We start from the raw sequence: 16743 nt of genomic DNA, 5'->3' as shown, positions 1-16743 counted from the left end.
CTGGAAGGAGGTTTGTCCTAATGTTAACATTTGAAGATGCAGAAACTATTACTTCTCAACAAAAAAGGAAAGGAGGGAGGGAAAGAAAGAACTCTCCTGCTTGTACTTAGTATCACGTACACATATAGGAACTTCAAATTTAATTCATCCATTTTAAATTCTGAAAAAACAGTATTTCTTTACCTGGAGCACAAACACTCCACAGTCACTGTCATTTTTCTGTTGTGGAATACACTGAGGGGAAAAACAAAATGGTCATTAAAATAAAATCAAGTACTCCGCTTCAGGTAAGAGAAATTCTATCATGAAAAATGAGCAAAAGATAGGAAATTTGTCTCTATCCAGGACAGCTGGTATATGCCTCTAGTAGCGTAAGTGTCTAATTTTATGGCGGCATCTAGCCACATAAAAACAGTTATGAAGTGGCAATCACAATTTAGAGAACATTTTGCCTAAATGTTGAGAAGTGGTGAAAATAACCTATTTCAAAAGCATCCAATCTGGATAATTAATTTTGCTATGAATTCACTGATAATAGAATCAAAATGGAACTGTGGGTCACAGAACATATGCCTGGACTCTGAATACTTAGATGGTTAACAACTCTGCTTCTCAGTCCTCACCTTTTTATATCAGACTGGATATTACACAATTTTGTCTCATTCTTTGAAAGAAATTGTGGAGGTAAACAGTATGTTTTCTGGTTAGTGAACTGGTTAGTGTATCCAGCCTAAAGTGAGAGTATCAAAGATCCTAACTAAATTTAGAATACCCAGCTATTCTAGTTGGGTAAATTCAAAAAATTTACAAGTTCAGTTCTGATTTGAACTGGAATACTAGGTTATTCAAAACACAAATCTTAAGCTAATTTTAAAGTTTAGCATTTGGTTCTGTTCAAGGATGAACTAATACATTTTGTTGCTTTGGATATGGATTAAAGGTTTTATTCAAGACCATGCCTATAACACTGTGTCACTGATCTCTGGATTACTACTGAAGTTAAAGGACCTGATTCTATCCACAGTTTTGAAGTCCCTGGGGAAGGTCATACCTACACATCCATCTTTTCATCTATAGAATAAAGATAATGTTTATCCCTCAATGACCCACCTACCTCACATGTTCTAAGGATCAAATGGAGTCACAAACACAAAACGCTCTGAAAATAATAAAGCACTGACAAGACAATGTAAGACACTGGCAGTCATGACTGTACTGAGAGACTGTACTGAGAGACTCTGCCCCACAGTGTTAATGTCTGTGGGCCAAAACGGTGCTGCTCCAAGCTTGTGTTCAGCCTGAAGGCCACTGTATGCCTGCCAAGCAGTCCAGTGCGCATTGCCCCTTAGCACATCCGAAGAGTCATTTCGGCATTTCTCTAGGCCTATACGGGTTATTTAGAAACAGCCATGAGGGAAGAGGCAGGTATCACCCTCCCACCCCCTCGATTTTTTTTTTTTTTCAATAGAGCAACTACATCAGTAGCAACTGCCTCAGGGATGAAATTGAGCAGCCAGATGAAGAAAGCTAAACTGAGGTTTATTTTGAGCTACCTCCCTGGAGCAGGCAGGCTCTCAGTATCTCTGTTACCAGTCTTCAAATGCTCTTAAAGGCACCCACCCTTTAGATCACTCCATCCCCTGGCCATGCCTGGGTTTCATTTTTATCACATACTTACCTTCGTAACAGCAGTCTGCCAACCCTGAAGAAATTCAGGTCTATTTTTTTCTCTGGCTTCAGTCAGCAAATACTTTCTTATGTTCTGGTTAAAAAGAAACCACAACACAGATGCTGTGTTCCATCAGTTGGTGAAAAATGGAACATGTCCACAGCAGACAGAAGCAAAGGAAGAGGCTGTAGCCCCATGACTGGGCAGAGTATGTACACAATGAAGAGTTCAAAATTGGAACTTTATTTCAGATCTTTCATTTCACATTGTTAAGGAGGACTAAAACCTTCTGTACTCAAGACATGCACTTAGACTATGAGCACTGGTATTTGTTTAATTAGAAGGTTTTATGAGATTGTTAGCCTTTTCTCAGTTATGTCAACTTGCTGTATTTGAAACTTACATACTGGCAGATCAAAAAGAAATTCTTTTTTTTTTTTTTTTTTTTTTGGTAGAGACAGAGTCTCACTTTACAGCCCTTGGTAGAGTGCCGTGGCGTCACATGGCTCACAGCAACCTCCAGTTCTTGCACTTACGTGATTCTCTTACTTCAGCCTCCCGAGCAGCTGGGACTACAGGCGCCCGCCACAATGCCCGGCTATTTTTTGGTTGCAGTTTGGCCGGGGCCGGGTTTGAACCCGCCACCCTTCAGTATATGGGGCCGGCGCCCTACTCACTGAGCCACAGGCACCGCCCAAAAAGAAATTCTTAATCACTGCCAAGGTTTAATAAAGAGCAGGAACCCATGGCAGAAATTGTTAATAACGAAAATTAAATGAAAAACATTCCAAGCCAGACACAGTGGCTCACACCTGTAATCTGAGCACTCTGGAAGGCCAAAGCAGGTGGACTTTTTGTTTGTTTTGAGACAGAGTCTCACTCTCACCCTGGGTAGAGTGCCATGGCATCATAGCTCACAGGAACCTCAAACTCTTGGGCTTGAGCAATCCTCTTGCCTTAGCCTCCTGAGTAGCCAACACTACAGGCACCCACCACGATGCCCAACTAGTTTTTTCTAATTTTAGTAGAGACAGGGTCTCACTCTTGCTCAGGCTGGTCTTGAATTCCTGAGCTCAAGCAATCAAGTGGACTGCTTGAGGAAAGGCGTTTGAGAACAGCAAGATAGATCCCTGTCTCTACCAAAAAAAAAAAAAGAGAGAGAGAGAGACAAAGTAAGAAAAATTATCTAAACATGGTGACGAACACTGTAAGTCCTAGCTACTTGGGAGGCTTAGGCAGGAGAATCACTTGAGCCCAGGAGTTGAGGTTGCTGTGAGCTATGATGCCACCACTGCACTCTGGCCTGGGTGACAGAGTGAAACCTGTCTCAAAACAAAACAAAAACACTCCAGCCTTAGATATACTTCTTATTTTTTGAGAGCTGCAAATTAGGTAACATTTAGTTCCTGGAAATTATACTCAAACCCATTCTGAATACTAAATATAGTCAATTCTACTACTGAAAACTCAAGCAAGATGAAGGCTGATGGAGTTTCAAGATGCCCCTAATGCCCTCAACTTCTTTGTGCGTCTCTCTCTCTACATCGAGGGTGAAGTCAGAGGTTATGTGAATTTCATACATCTTCCAAAGGTGGAGGAGAAGTAGAAGCTACCTCTTTGAAGAAAAAACATTTGGTGACTGCAAATACTTAATATTGAACAAAGTAGAAATGCATTCTGCTCTTCTCCCTCCAAATAAGCAACTCCAAGGTCTCATAATAAGAAGTATATGTAAATTCATAAATAAAATATAGGCCAAAAATATAGGCAAGAAAGAACATCCTTAAAAATGGTTGGGCACTGCATTGAATAAAGCTGCTGCAGTCCCCTGTTGTCTTGGAATCTACTTTGATTTGGTAATTGTTGAAAACATTTATCATCAAATCTTTAGAAATACAGTCTCCCCTGCCCCCAACTCTCTTTGGAGCTACTTTTATTAAACCATATCCTCTTAACATAAAAAAGCAGCCTAACCCCACCAGCACTTGGGGTTAGGATGACTGCACTTGGCTCTAAATGACTTCTAGGTATCATCAAAAACAAGTCTGCTCTTAAGGGTCTTTTTGCAAAAGTGCAAGATGATCAGGCCAACTGTAATTTTGCTAAAAAAGGTTAGAATTTTGAAGGAGGGCTTGGGCAAAAATTCAGAAGATGAGTTTTTCAATGACTGTACAGAACCAGGCCCCAATAATCTAGAATCAACTTTAGAAATCAACTGCCTGGGCGGCGCCTGTAGCTCAGTCGGTAGGGAGCCGGCCCCATATACCGAGGGTGGCGGGTTCAAACCCAGCCCCGGCCAAACTGCAACCAAAAAATAGCCGGGCGTTGTGGCGGGCGCCTGTAGTCCCAGCTACTTCGGAGGCTGAGGCAAGAGAATCGCTTAAGCCCAGGAGTTGGAGGTTGCTGTGAGCTGTGTGAGGCCACGGCACTCTACCGAGGGCTATAAAGTGAGACTCTGTCTCTACAAAAAAAAAAAAAAAAAAAAAGAAATCAACTGCCTGTTTTATGCATAATATTCTGTTTAACCATCATTTACTCCATGAAGATAAATGTTTGTGAGGCCCCTCCTTGACCCCCAGCACCAGTGCTTGGCACAAAGCAGAGGCAGAATAACTATATCACCGTTAACAGATGAAATTATTTTCTTGACAGCTCTGCCTGTCAGAATCTGGTTCTTAAAGGCATCGATATGGCTACTTTTATGTTTACATCTTTTCAAGTTTATCTAGGAATAAGAAAATATACATGGGCTCTGGCAAGTAAAAGGATGTATTAGCTGACAGACAGGCAAGGAATTAGGGCAGAGAACTGGCACTTACACCTAATATTGTACCCACTCTTCTGAGATGGAGCTGGAGAACTCTGGGGCCAGAAGTATTCTTCTTCTTTATTTTTTTTCTTTTTCTGGATTTCTTAGTAACAAAACTTTGGATTTTGAAAACTTGATTTTCCTTGTAGTTTTTCTTTATACTTAAGTTTTTAAATTTTAACTAAACAAGTAAGATACGAATACATTCTCCTTATAGAAAAGATTAAAACAAGGCCAAATCTGGGTGGCACCTGTGGCTCAGTGAGTAGGGCATGGGCCCCATATACCGAGGGTGGCGGGTTCAAACCCGGGTTCAATGAGCCTCCTGGTACATGGCCGATTTTTGTGTGGATGTATTTTTTTCATAGTAGATGCCAAGATAAATGAGCTGATACACAATAGGACATGCATCTTTTTAATTTATAAGGCACTTAGAAGTGATCAGAATTGCAATTGTCCTTAAACAGCCACGTCAATTTATATACCCCATCAGAAAAATATGAAAATGAAATAGTTTCTTTATAGCTTCATAAACTCTTGAATATCAATGGGCAAAAATAACCCTAATATAGTTTTAATTTGCATTTCTCTTATTTCTATGAGGCTAAACTTCTCCCCATAAGTTCAATGGTTATTTGCATTTTTTCCCTAAATTTACTGTATCGTCCTTTGTTCATTTCTATTAGATCCTTTTTTGCCCCTTATTTATTATATGAGTTCTTCACATATTCTGGACAGTAATTATTCATTATATGTATATCACCAATATTTCTCCAAGTCTGTTGCCTGTCTTTTAAGATTATGACATACCAGAAATTTTAAATTATAAGATGGTTAAATTTTTCAAAATGTTTGTGTCTTTTTTGTGTGTTCTTGGAGTAGAGAAAGTTTTTTCTGCTCCAAGAACAAATAATCTTCTATATTTTATGCAAATACTTTTACAGTTTTGTGGGTTATATTAGGTCTTATTCCACCTGGAATTTGTTTTTATAAGTAATATAACTGAACAGTTTGTCCCTTCCCAAGTTTATCTTATACCTAAATACCCACATATCCATGAGTTATTTCTGGATCCGTTATGCTGTGCCACCAAACTATTCCTAAGCGGATGTAAATATAGCTTTAATTATAAAAACTTTGAGAAATGGCTTGACATCTAGCAGAGCAAGTATTCCTTCCTTCACTACTCTAGTTCAAAATTGTTTTAGCTATTCATGCATATGAATTCTGCAACATGAATTCTAGGAGGAGCTTACTACATATTAGGCTCCATTCAAACTCCTATTGGGAAACTGATTAGGGTAAAAATTAGAATATATAAGTTTGGAGAGAACTGGTCTCTTTCTTTGTTTTAATTTTTTTTTTTTTTTTTTGAGAGAGTCTCACTTATTAACCCTCTTGGTAGAGTGCCGTGGTGTCACAGCTCACAGCAAGCTCCAAATCCTTGGGCTTAGGTGATTCTCTTGCCTCAGCCTCCTGAGTAGCTGAGATTACAGGCGCCCGCCATGACACCCAGCTATTTTTTGTTGCAGTTTGGCAGGTGCTGGATTTGAACCCACCACCCTTGGTATATGGGTCTGGCACCCTGCCCACTGAACCACAGACACCGCCTAGAATTGGTCTCTTTCTAATATTTAGTCAGTCTATCTTTCCATCATTCAGATTTCTTCTAAATATTTAAATAAGGCTTTAGCAGCTTCATCACAAAGAACTTCTACATTTCTTGCTAGGGTATAATTCCTGTGGTATTTGTTTTGTTGCTTTTGTAAATGGAATCCTGGGTTTTTGGCTACATTTTCTGATTGGTTTTTGATAGCGCAGGAAATTAGGAAATCTGATTTTTATTGCTTTTGTATCCCATCATCTTGCTGAACTGTTTAGCTAAATTCTAGTATTTTGTCAGTTGATTCTTTTTTGACTTCTGCTGTTCTGTCTAGAACTGAGATGCTATTTTTCCAATCACAAGATAAATGAAAAAAATAAAAACAGGCAATTTATTAACTTACCTCTACACAAAACTTAAAATGAATGCCTTGAGAATCATAAAATGAAATAATTCGATTAGAGAGTGTCACAGTAATGAGAGACCAGTGGACTTCCAGGTGAATAGGAATCAATAGAAGACTCTTTTTAAACAAATCCACCTGACCAAGAAAAGAGAAAAAAAATGCAGATATCACCACAGGCTATCAAACTAACAACACATAGCAGGTTCCATTTACAGACCTCTGACATGCCCAAGGTCATAAAACTAGGAAGCAGTGAACCAGAATTTGAATGATGGTCTTACTCTAAGCTCATGCTTATAACTACTAAGCCATAATACACAACAACAATAAGAAAAACTAAGATATAGAAAACACTATTTTCCATTTAACCAGCTTAAACCTGTGCTTAGCAACTGCCTGATATAAGTTGGCCCCTTTTATTGTGGCACATATTTGGCCTAGATTAAACTCTAGAGTCATGGTACTAGAAAATAGTGTAAGATATAAGTCTTCCATCTTTCTTCAGACATGATATAGTAGTTAAGATCATGGCTCTGAAGCAAGTCTGCTCAAATTAACATTTTGGCTCTTCCACTTATTGGTGAGATGATTTTGGCAATCCTCTTAGCCTCTTTGTGTTGTTGTTTTTTTTTTTTTGAGACACAGTCTTACTCTGTCTCCCTGGGTAGAGTACTGTGGCATTACAGCTCACAGCAACCTCAAACTCTTGGGCTCAAGTGATCAAGCCTCAGCCTCCTAAGTCACTGGGAATACAGGCACCTGCAATAATGCCTAGCTAGCTTTTCTACTTTTAGTAGAGACAGGGTCTCACTCTTTCTCAGGCTAGTCTCCAGCTCCTGAGCTCAAGCAATCCACCTGCCTCGGCCTCCTTGAGTGCTAGGATTATGCATGAACCACTGTGCCCAGCATTCTTAGCCTCACTGTGCCTTGACTTCTTCAACTATAAAATGTATAAAACAATAGTACCTACCTTATGAAGTTGTTGAGAGTAATTAAGAGAATATAGGTAAAATGGTTAGCATGTTATAAGTAGCCAATAAATCTTAGCTATTATTACCCACTTGGGTCTCCTATATATTAAAATTGAGAAATACATCTTTTTTTTGAGACTTGGTAGAGGGTCACCCTTGGTAGAGCACCATGGAGTCACAGCTCACAGCAACCTCAAACTTTTGGACTCAAGTGATCTCCTTGCCTCAGCCTCCCGAGTAGCTGGGACTACAGGCGCCACCACAACACCTGGCTCTTTTTAGATACAGGGTCTCACTCTTGCTCAGGCTGGTCTCAAACTCCTGAGCTCAGGCAATCCACCTGCCTCCACCTCCCAGAGTGCTAGGATTACAGGTGGAGGCACTGCACCGGTCAGTAAAACATCCTTGATTTTTTTATACACCCTTTAGATCCAAAGACATCCTTTATAATCCTAACACATCCTCTCATAACCTTTACAATCTAGAAATATTTGCTATTCTAGTCAAAATTCCAGTTGTGAATTACATGATAAAACAGTAGGTGCTCAATAAGCATTTCTCATTTCAGGTATTTTTTGAGACTATTTTAGTGACTCTTTGGGTTAAAACATTTTAAACTACATCAAATTCTCAAGAGGTCATGTGTGGTAGCTTGTGCCTATAATGGCAACACTTTGGGATGCCAAGGTGAGCATCGCTTGAAGCCAGGAAGTTAAGACTGGCCTGGGCAACCATAGTGAGACTGTGTCTCTACCAAAAACTATTTAAAAATTCTTAGAAATTGGCTCAGCGCCTGCAGGGCTCCTCAAACTTTTTAAACAGGGGGCCAGTTCACTGTCCCTCAGACCGTTGGAGGGCCGGACTATCGCTTTAAAAAAAAAACTATGAACAAATTCCTATGCACACTGCACATATCTTATTTTGAAGTAAAAAACAAAACAGGAACAAATACAATCACACCACCTCATGTGGCCCACAGGCCACAGTTTGAGGACCCCTTATAGGGCGCCAGCCACAAACACTGGGGCTGGCGGGTTCGAACCCGGCCTGAGCCAGCTAAATAATGACAACTACAACAAAAAAATAGCCAGGCATTGTGGTAGGTACCTGTAGAACCACCTACTTGGGAGACTGAGGCAAGAAAATCGCTTAAGCCCAAGAGTTGAAGGTTGTGAGCTGCGATGTCATGGCACTCTACCAAGGCTACATGTGTCTCAAAAAAAAAAAAAAAAAAACACAACATTCTCAGGGGCGGCGCCCGTGGTTCAAAGGAGTAGGGCACCGGCCCCGTATGCCGGAGGTGTCAGGTTCAAACCCAGCCCCAGCCAGAAACTGCAAAAAAAAAAAAAAATTTCTAAGATTCTAATTTCTCATGCCTTCCTTCTTACTTTTTATTTTATATTCAGATAATTCTCTGCTCTAAATGAATCTTTTACAAGTCTACATGATCTTAGAACAAAGCACTAGAGCACTTAGCTTTTCAGTTTCTGCATCCATAAATCTTGGGAATGAGGTGGGTAGGAGGAAACAGACAGAATAGACAACTAGTCCTTTTCAGCTCAAAAATTTTGAGTACCTAAATCAAGGAATCAGGCCAGGTGCAGTGGCTCCTGCCTGTAATCCTAGCACCCTTGGGAGGTCAAGGTGCGTGGATCGCCTGAGCTCAAGAGTTTGAGACCAGCCTGAGCAAGAGTCAGACCTCGTCTCTACTAAAAACAGAAAAAACCAGCTGGGCCTTATGGCAGGCGCCTGAAGTCCCGGCTACTTGGGAGACTGAGGCAAGAGGATCTGCTTGAGCCTCAGAGGGAGACCCTGTCTCAAAAAATAAATAAATAAATAATAATAATAATAAAAGGAATCGTATTTAAAATGCAGCATTAAAGAAGACCAAATTTACATCCTTCTCAAAAAGAAACTTTTTTCTGTTAATCATAAAATATATTTTTGTATAAAAATTAGAAAATATATGGGGCGGCGCCTGTGGCTCAGTGAGTAGGGCGCCGGCCCCATATGCCGAGGGTGGCGGGTTCAAACCCAGCCCCGGCCAAACTGCAACAAAAAATAGCCGGGCGTTGTGGCGGGCGCCTGTAGTCCCAGCTACTCGGGAGGCTGAGGCAAGAGAATTGCGTACGCCCAAGAGCTGGAGGTTGCTGTGAGCCGTGTGACGCCACGGCTCTCTACCCGAGGGCGGTACAGTGAGACTCTGTCTCTACAAAAAAAAAAAAAAAATTAGAAAATATAGATAAAAAAAATACACTTCAGGGCGGCGCCTGTGGCTCAGTCAGTAAGGCGCCGGCCCCATATACCGAGGGTGGCGGGTTCAAACCCTGCCCCGTCCAAACTGCAACCAAAAAATAGCCGGGCGTTGTGGCGGGCGCCTGTAGTCCCAGCTACTCGGGAGGCTGAGGCAAGAGAATCGCTTAAGCCCAGGAGTTGGAGGTTGCTGTGAGCCGTGTGAGGCCACGGCACTCTACTGAGGGCCATAAAGCGAGACTCTGTCTCCACAAAAAAAAAAAAAAAAAAGATACACTTCATATATCTTTCCAAATCTTCTAACACATTAATTTTCTCTCTCACACACAATTTTATACAGGTTAAGTATCCTTAATCCAAAAATATGAAATCCAAAATGCTCCAAAAATCTAAAATTCTGACATGACACCACAGATGGTCCATATTGGTGGCTGAGATCATGACACATAGCTCTGTTATGGTTCAGTATACACAAACTTTGTCTCATATGCAAAATCACTAAAAATACTGTGTGAAATTATCTTTAAGCTATGTATCTAAGGTGTATATGAAACATAAATAAATTCTGTACTTAGACTTGGGGCCCCTATTACCAAGATATCTCATACATATATATATGTTAAAATTCCAAAGTTTGAAAAAATCTAAACACTTCTGTTCCCAAACATTTTGAACAAGGGATATTCAATCTATACATATAATTAAGAATCATATATGTAGCGTATTGTATTATTGATTTTAATTATTTGTAACTTTTCCTGTAAGATTATACCGACCTGTCTATTTCCATGTGACTTCTCTTCCCCTCCCCAGAGGGAGAAGAGTAGTTCTGTCATGTGATTTGCTTTAACCGATGGGATGTGTAATAAGCAAAAGTTATGTCACGACCAATGGAAGCTTTGTGAGCTACTAAGTGAGACGGCCCTACGTCAAGATAGGTGCTGTTCATTGAGTTTGTGCCCCATTAACAGAACAAAGAAGAAGAAACATAGGATCACCTTCTTATCTGTAGGAAAAGCATTTGACTGAAATTCAATGTTGATTCATGATTAAAAATACTTAGCAAAAATAGACATAGTAGAAAACTTAACCTGACAAAGGGCATTTACTAAAAAAACTACAGCTGACATCACACATAATAGTGAAAAACTGGTTGTTTTCCTCTCAAGAGTGAGAACAAGGCAAAGCTGTACTCTCATTACTCCTATCTAACATTGCACTAGTAGTCTTAGTGCAATAAGGCAAGAAAAAAAAGTTCAGAAAGAAAGAAAGAAAATTGTCACTACAAACATGATTGCCCATGAAACCTCATAGAATTTACAAAAGGCTTCTAGAGCTAGTGAGTGAGTTTAGCAAGGTAATAAGATATAAAGGTAAAGATACATATCAACTATATTATTATACACTAACAAACATTTAGAAGATAACATTTTAAAAATTTTGTTTATAGCAGTTTCAGAAATGTGAAATACTTACAGATATATTTAACAAAAACATAAATAAGACCTGTACACTAATGATATACACTAATGAAGAATTACAAAATACTGATGTGAAAAATTAAAGATCTAAATAAGTGGGAAGGTATACCATGTTCATAGCCTGGAAGTCTTAGTATTGTTAGATGTCCATTCTCCTCAAGCTAATGCATAGACAAATACTGTCTATAAATTAATCTGTGATGAACACAATCTCAACATAATCCAGCAGGCTTATTAAAAATAGAGAGCAACAAACTAATTTTAAAACTTACATGAAAATACAAAGAACCTAGAGTTGCTAAAGCAATCTGGAAAAAGGATAAAGCTGGCAGATGTACCCTGATTTCAAGATACGCTATAAAGATACAGTAACCAAGACCGACCAGTATTAGCATAAGAACACGGAGATCAATGTAAGAGAATAGACAGTCCAGAAAGAGAACTACAAATAAATGGTCGATTTATTTTCTTTTTTTTTTTTTTTTTGGCCGGGGCTGGGTTTGAACCCGCCACCTCCGGCATATGGGACCGGCGCCCTACTCCTTGAGCCACAGGCGCCGCCCGGTCGATTTATTTTCTACAAAGACGCCAAAGCAATTAAATTGGAAAAGAAAAGCCTTTTCAACAAATGATATTGCAACAACTGAATATTCACAGGGGGAAAAAAGGACCTTGATCCTGCCCTACCTCACTTACATAAAAAATTGAGATTCATCAGAGATATAAATGTAAAACTGAAAACTATAAAGCTCTTGTAAGTAAACATACTTGGCAAACATATTTTAGACTGGTGTAGAAAGCAGCAACTATAAAAGAGAAAATGTGATAACTTAGATTTCATCAAAAGACATGATTAAGAAAATAGACAAGCTACCATAGTCTGAGAGAAAACAATCAGAAAACAGACTTGACAAAGGACTTTTATCTAGAACATAAAAAGGTTTCCTGTAACTCAGTTTTAAAAAAGACAGACAATCCAATAAAGAGCAAACAACTCTAACAAAGACTTCACAAAAGATGTTATACAAGTTTCAATTTTGCAAGACAAAATAGTTCTAAAGACTGGTTGTGCAACATTGTGAATATATGTAACACCACATTGACCTGTACATTTAACAATGATTAATATGTACACTGTGTGTAAAAAAAATACTGAGTATAGCACTGGGCTATAGAAAGCTCTTATTTTTGTAACGAATATGTAATATCCCAATTTCTGAAAAAGATATGTAAGTAGCTAATAAGCACATGAAAATGTGCTCAATGTCATTAGTTACCAAGAAAATTTAAAAAAAAAAATTTTTTTTTAGAGACAAAGTCTCACTTTGTTGCCCTCGTTAGAGTGCTGTTATGTCACAGCTCACAGCAATCTCTAGCTCTTGGGCCTAGACGATTCTCTTGCCTCAGCCTCCTGAGTACCTGGGACTACAGGTGCCCACCACAACAGCCAGCTATTTTTTTGTTGCAGTTTGGCTGGGACCAGGTCCAAACCCACCACCCCCGGTATATGGGGTCAGCGCCCCACTCACTGAGCCACAGGCAATGCCCGAAATTTAAAAAATTAAAACTACAATGAGACAATCAATACTACATATACCCATTAAAATGATATAATTAAAAGGAATGATAACACCAAATGTGAGGATGTGGAGCAAAGCAACTCTATACATTGCTGGTCAGAATGAAAAACAGTACATCACTCGGGGAAGCAGTTTGGTAGTTTCTTGGAAAGTTAAGTATGCACTCACCGTATGATCTAGCAATTCTACTTTAAGATATTTACCCAGAATATTAAAAATATACATCCACACAAATGTTATAGAGCAGCTTTATTCACAATAGTCAAAAACAGAACACAACTCAAATATCCACCAGCTAGTGCATGACGAACAAAATGTAAATACTAGTGGAATTCTACTCAGCAACTAAAAGAAATAAACGATTGACACACGTAGTAATATGGCTGAATCTCCAAACTATTATACTGAATGAAAGAAACCAAACACAAAATAGTACAGAGGATGATTCTACTATACTTACATAATTCTAGAAAACGCAAAATAACTTACAGTGACAAAAAAACAGATTAGTAGTTTCTTGATGTGGGGCTAGGAGAAAAAAGATTCTGCAAGGAGTTATAAGGAATCTTTTGGAGGTGACGAAATTGTCCTGTATCTTGATTGTGGTGATAGTTGCATGGATGCATTCAACCATTAAAGCTCATTGAATTATACACTTCGAATGATTACAGTTTATTGTATATAAATTATACATCAAAAAAATGACGGGCAGCGCCTGTGGCTCAGTGAGTAGGGCGCTGGCCCCATATGCCGAGAGTGGCGGGTTCAAACCCAGCCCCGGCCAAACTGCAACAAAAAAATAGCCAGGCGTTGTGGCGGGCACCTATAGTTTCAGCTGCTCCGGAGGCTGAGGCAAGAGAATCGCGTAAGCCCAAGAGTTAGAGGTTGCTGTGAGCCGTGTGACGCCACGGCACTCTACCCGAGGGCGGTACAGTGAGACTCTGTCTCTACAAAAAAAAAAAATGACAAAAATAATCCAGTGGGGACGGGGGAGTGTGTAGAGATAAACACAAAAATGGCAGAATGTTAATTCTTGAGGTTGAGTAACCTCAAGAATTTGTGGGGACACATTATGTTATTCTGTTTATTTCTGTTTTGTAATTCTTAGAGATAGGGTCTCACCCTGTATCCCTGGCTGAAAAACAGTGGAGTCACCATAGCTCACTGCCTCCTCCAACTCCTGGCCTAACGCCATCCTCCCACCTCAGCCTTCCAAGTAGCTGAAACTACAGGCTCATGCTATCATGTCCACCTAATAGCACCTGGATTTTAGACTGGATTTTGTTGTTTCTCTTTTCATGCATTCAAATCCTTTGGTCATTCTGTAAGTTAACCACTATGACCTAATTTTATGGACACTTAATTTTTTTATTTCTTTGTTAATAATAAAGGCATTCTTTAAAGCCATTAACTTTTCCCCCAAAACAGCTTTTATTATGTTTCAGGGTAGCTGGTAAGATGTGTTCCCCTTTATATTCCTTTCTAAATGGTTTGTATATATAATTCATCTCTCTCTTTCTCGACAGACTCTTGTTCTGTCGCCCTGGCTACAGTGCTCACAGCAACCTCAAACTCCTAGGCTCAAGCAATCCTCCCGCCTCAGCCTCCCAAGTAGCTGGGACTATAGGCCCACACCATCATGCCCATTTTTTTACATTTTTAGTAGAGATGGGATCTCACTCTTGCTCAGGCTGGTCTCCAACTCCTGATGTTGAGTGATCCTACGCCTCAGCCTCTCAGAGTGCTAGGATTACAGTCATGAGTCATGTGGCCCACTATTTTCTTTTAGATCCAAAAATTATATTCAGTAATACATGTCTGTAAAATTTCCAAATTGTTGAGGTTTTACATACCTTTCATTATTTATTTTGACTGAATTGTGATCAAAGAATAATGTCTATAATAATTTTCTTTGTGGTCAAGTACATGATTGTATTTTACAAATGTTCCTTAGATATAGCAATAAAGCATATTCTCTTTTTGAGAGGTATAAAAATCTAAGTATATGTCTACTAAGTCAAATACATTGTATTATTTCTATTTATGATCTTATTCTGCCTCCTAGATTTACCCAGTTATGAGAAGGTCTTCTACTATCACTGTATTTTACCAAGGTCTCCTCGGTTCTGCTGTAATTGTACTACATGTATTACATATATTAGCAATTGTGTCCTTTGGTACATATAGATTAATCACCTTAAATTCTACCTCATGTGCTTGTTTTTTTGAGACAGAGTCTCACTATGGCACCCTCGGTAGAGTGCTGTCGCATCACAGCTCACAGCAACCTCAAACTCTTGGTTTTAAGCAATTCTCTTGCCTCATTCTCCCAAGTAGCTGGGACTACAGGCGCCCACCACAACACCCGGCTATTTTTTTCTTATTTTTTATTTTGTTGCAGTTGTGATTGTTGTTTACCTGGCCTGGACATAGCATAACCGCTATGCTATGAGTGCCAAGCCAACCTACCTCATGTGCTCTCACTTTATTTTGTTTTGGCTTGTATTTGCCTAGTGCCTCTCCAAGTATTACTTTATTATTATTATTATTTTAAGACAAAGCCTCAAGCTGTCACCCTGGGTAGAGTGCTGTGGCATTACAGCTCACAGCAACCTCCAACTCCTGGGCTCAAGCAAGTCTCCTGCCTCCGCCTCCCAAGTAGCTGGGACTACTGGCACCCGCCACAATGCCCAGCTATTTTTTGGTTGCAGCTGTCATTGTTGTTTGGTGGGCCCGGGATGGATTCAAACCCACCGGCTCAGGTGTAAATGGCTGGCGCCTTAGCTGCTTGAGCCACAGGCGCCGAGTCGTATGACTTTATTTTTAATCTTTTTACTTTTTTTCTTACTGCTAGACAATGTGGGATATTTTTAACCTTTCTTTTTTCATATTACTTATGTTTTTACTTCCTCTTTTTTTTTTTGCAGTTTTTGGCCGGGGCTGGGTTTGAACCCACCACCTCCAGCATATGGGGCCAGCGCTCTACCCCTTTGAGCCACAGGCGCTGCCCGTTTTACTTCTTATATTCAGTGTATAGCTAGGGAAAACCAATGCAGAGTTAGAGGACGGAAACTTTTTTTTTTGCAGTTTTTGGCCAGGGCTGGGTTTGAACCCACCACCTCCGGCATATGGGGCCGGCACCCTACTCCTCTGAGCCACAGGCACCACCCAAGGATGGGAAGTTTTTTGCTTTTTTTTTTTTGTAGAGACAGAGTCTCACTGTACCGCCCTCCCTCAAGTAGAGTGCCGTGGCATCACACGGCTCACAGCAACCTCTAACTCTTGGGCTTACGCGATTCTCTTGCCTCAGCCTCCGGAGCAGCTGGGACTACAGGCGCCCGCCACAACGCCTGGCTATTTTTTTTTTTGTTGCAGTTTGGCCGGGGCTGGGTTTGAACCCACCACCCTCGGCATATGGGGCCGGCGACCTACTCACTGAGCCACAGGCACCACCCAGGATGGGAACTTTTGACTCCACGCCTTAACTTAAGGGGAGGAGAGAGGGAGTAAAGGTTAAAATGATCACCAATGGCCAGTGGTTTAATTAATCATACCTACATCATGAAGCCACCATAAAAACCCAAAAGGACTGGCTTTGGAGGCCTTCGAGGTGGCTGAATATACAGAGGTCTCTGGAGGGTGGTGTGCCCACTTATCAGATTTTCATGCCTCCTCTCTTCTCTGTATCCTCTGTAATAGTTTTTTATTTTTTTTTTTTTTTGTAGAGACAGAGTTTCACTTTATGGCCCTCGGTAGAGTGCCGTGGCCTCACACAACTCACAGCAACCTCCAACTCCTGGGCTTAAGCGATTCTCTTGCCTTAGCCTCCCAAGTAGCTGGGACTACAGGCACCTGCCACAATACCCGGCTATTTTTTGGTTGCAGTTTGGCCGGGGCTGGGTTTGAACCCGTCACCCTTGGTATATGGGGCCGGCGCCCTACCGACTGAGCCACAGGCGCCGCCCTAGTTT

General features: G+C 40.3%; 1 protein-coding gene across 2 annotated transcripts in view; it reads right to left on the bottom strand.

Annotated features, from left to right (window-relative positions):
- Positions 1-16743, bottom strand: part of SENP5 (SUMO specific peptidase 5) — a 62959-nt gene that overhangs the window by 4587 nt on the left and 41629 nt on the right. Inside the window, exons 7-9 of one of the 2 annotated variants that reach the window (XM_053565048.1) lie at positions 6485-6622; positions 1679-1762; positions 184-234 (exon numbers count right to left, since the gene is read on the bottom strand). In XM_053565048.1, the coding sequence (XP_053421023.1) occupies positions 184-234; positions 1679-1762; positions 6485-6622 (273 nt within the window). The remainder of the gene's footprint in view (positions 1-183; positions 235-1678; positions 1763-6484; positions 6623-16743) is intronic. The other variant, XM_053565049.1, reaches the window with a different exon arrangement.

Source organism: Nycticebus coucang, chromosome 16 (genome assembly GCF_027406575.1).
Source record: "Nycticebus coucang isolate mNycCou1 chromosome 16, mNycCou1.pri, whole genome shotgun sequence".
Lineage (NCBI taxonomy): Eukaryota > Metazoa > Chordata > Mammalia > Primates > Lorisidae > Nycticebus > Nycticebus coucang.
Note: the sequence above shows the minus strand (reverse complement) of the source record. Positions and strands in the feature narration are given on the sequence as shown.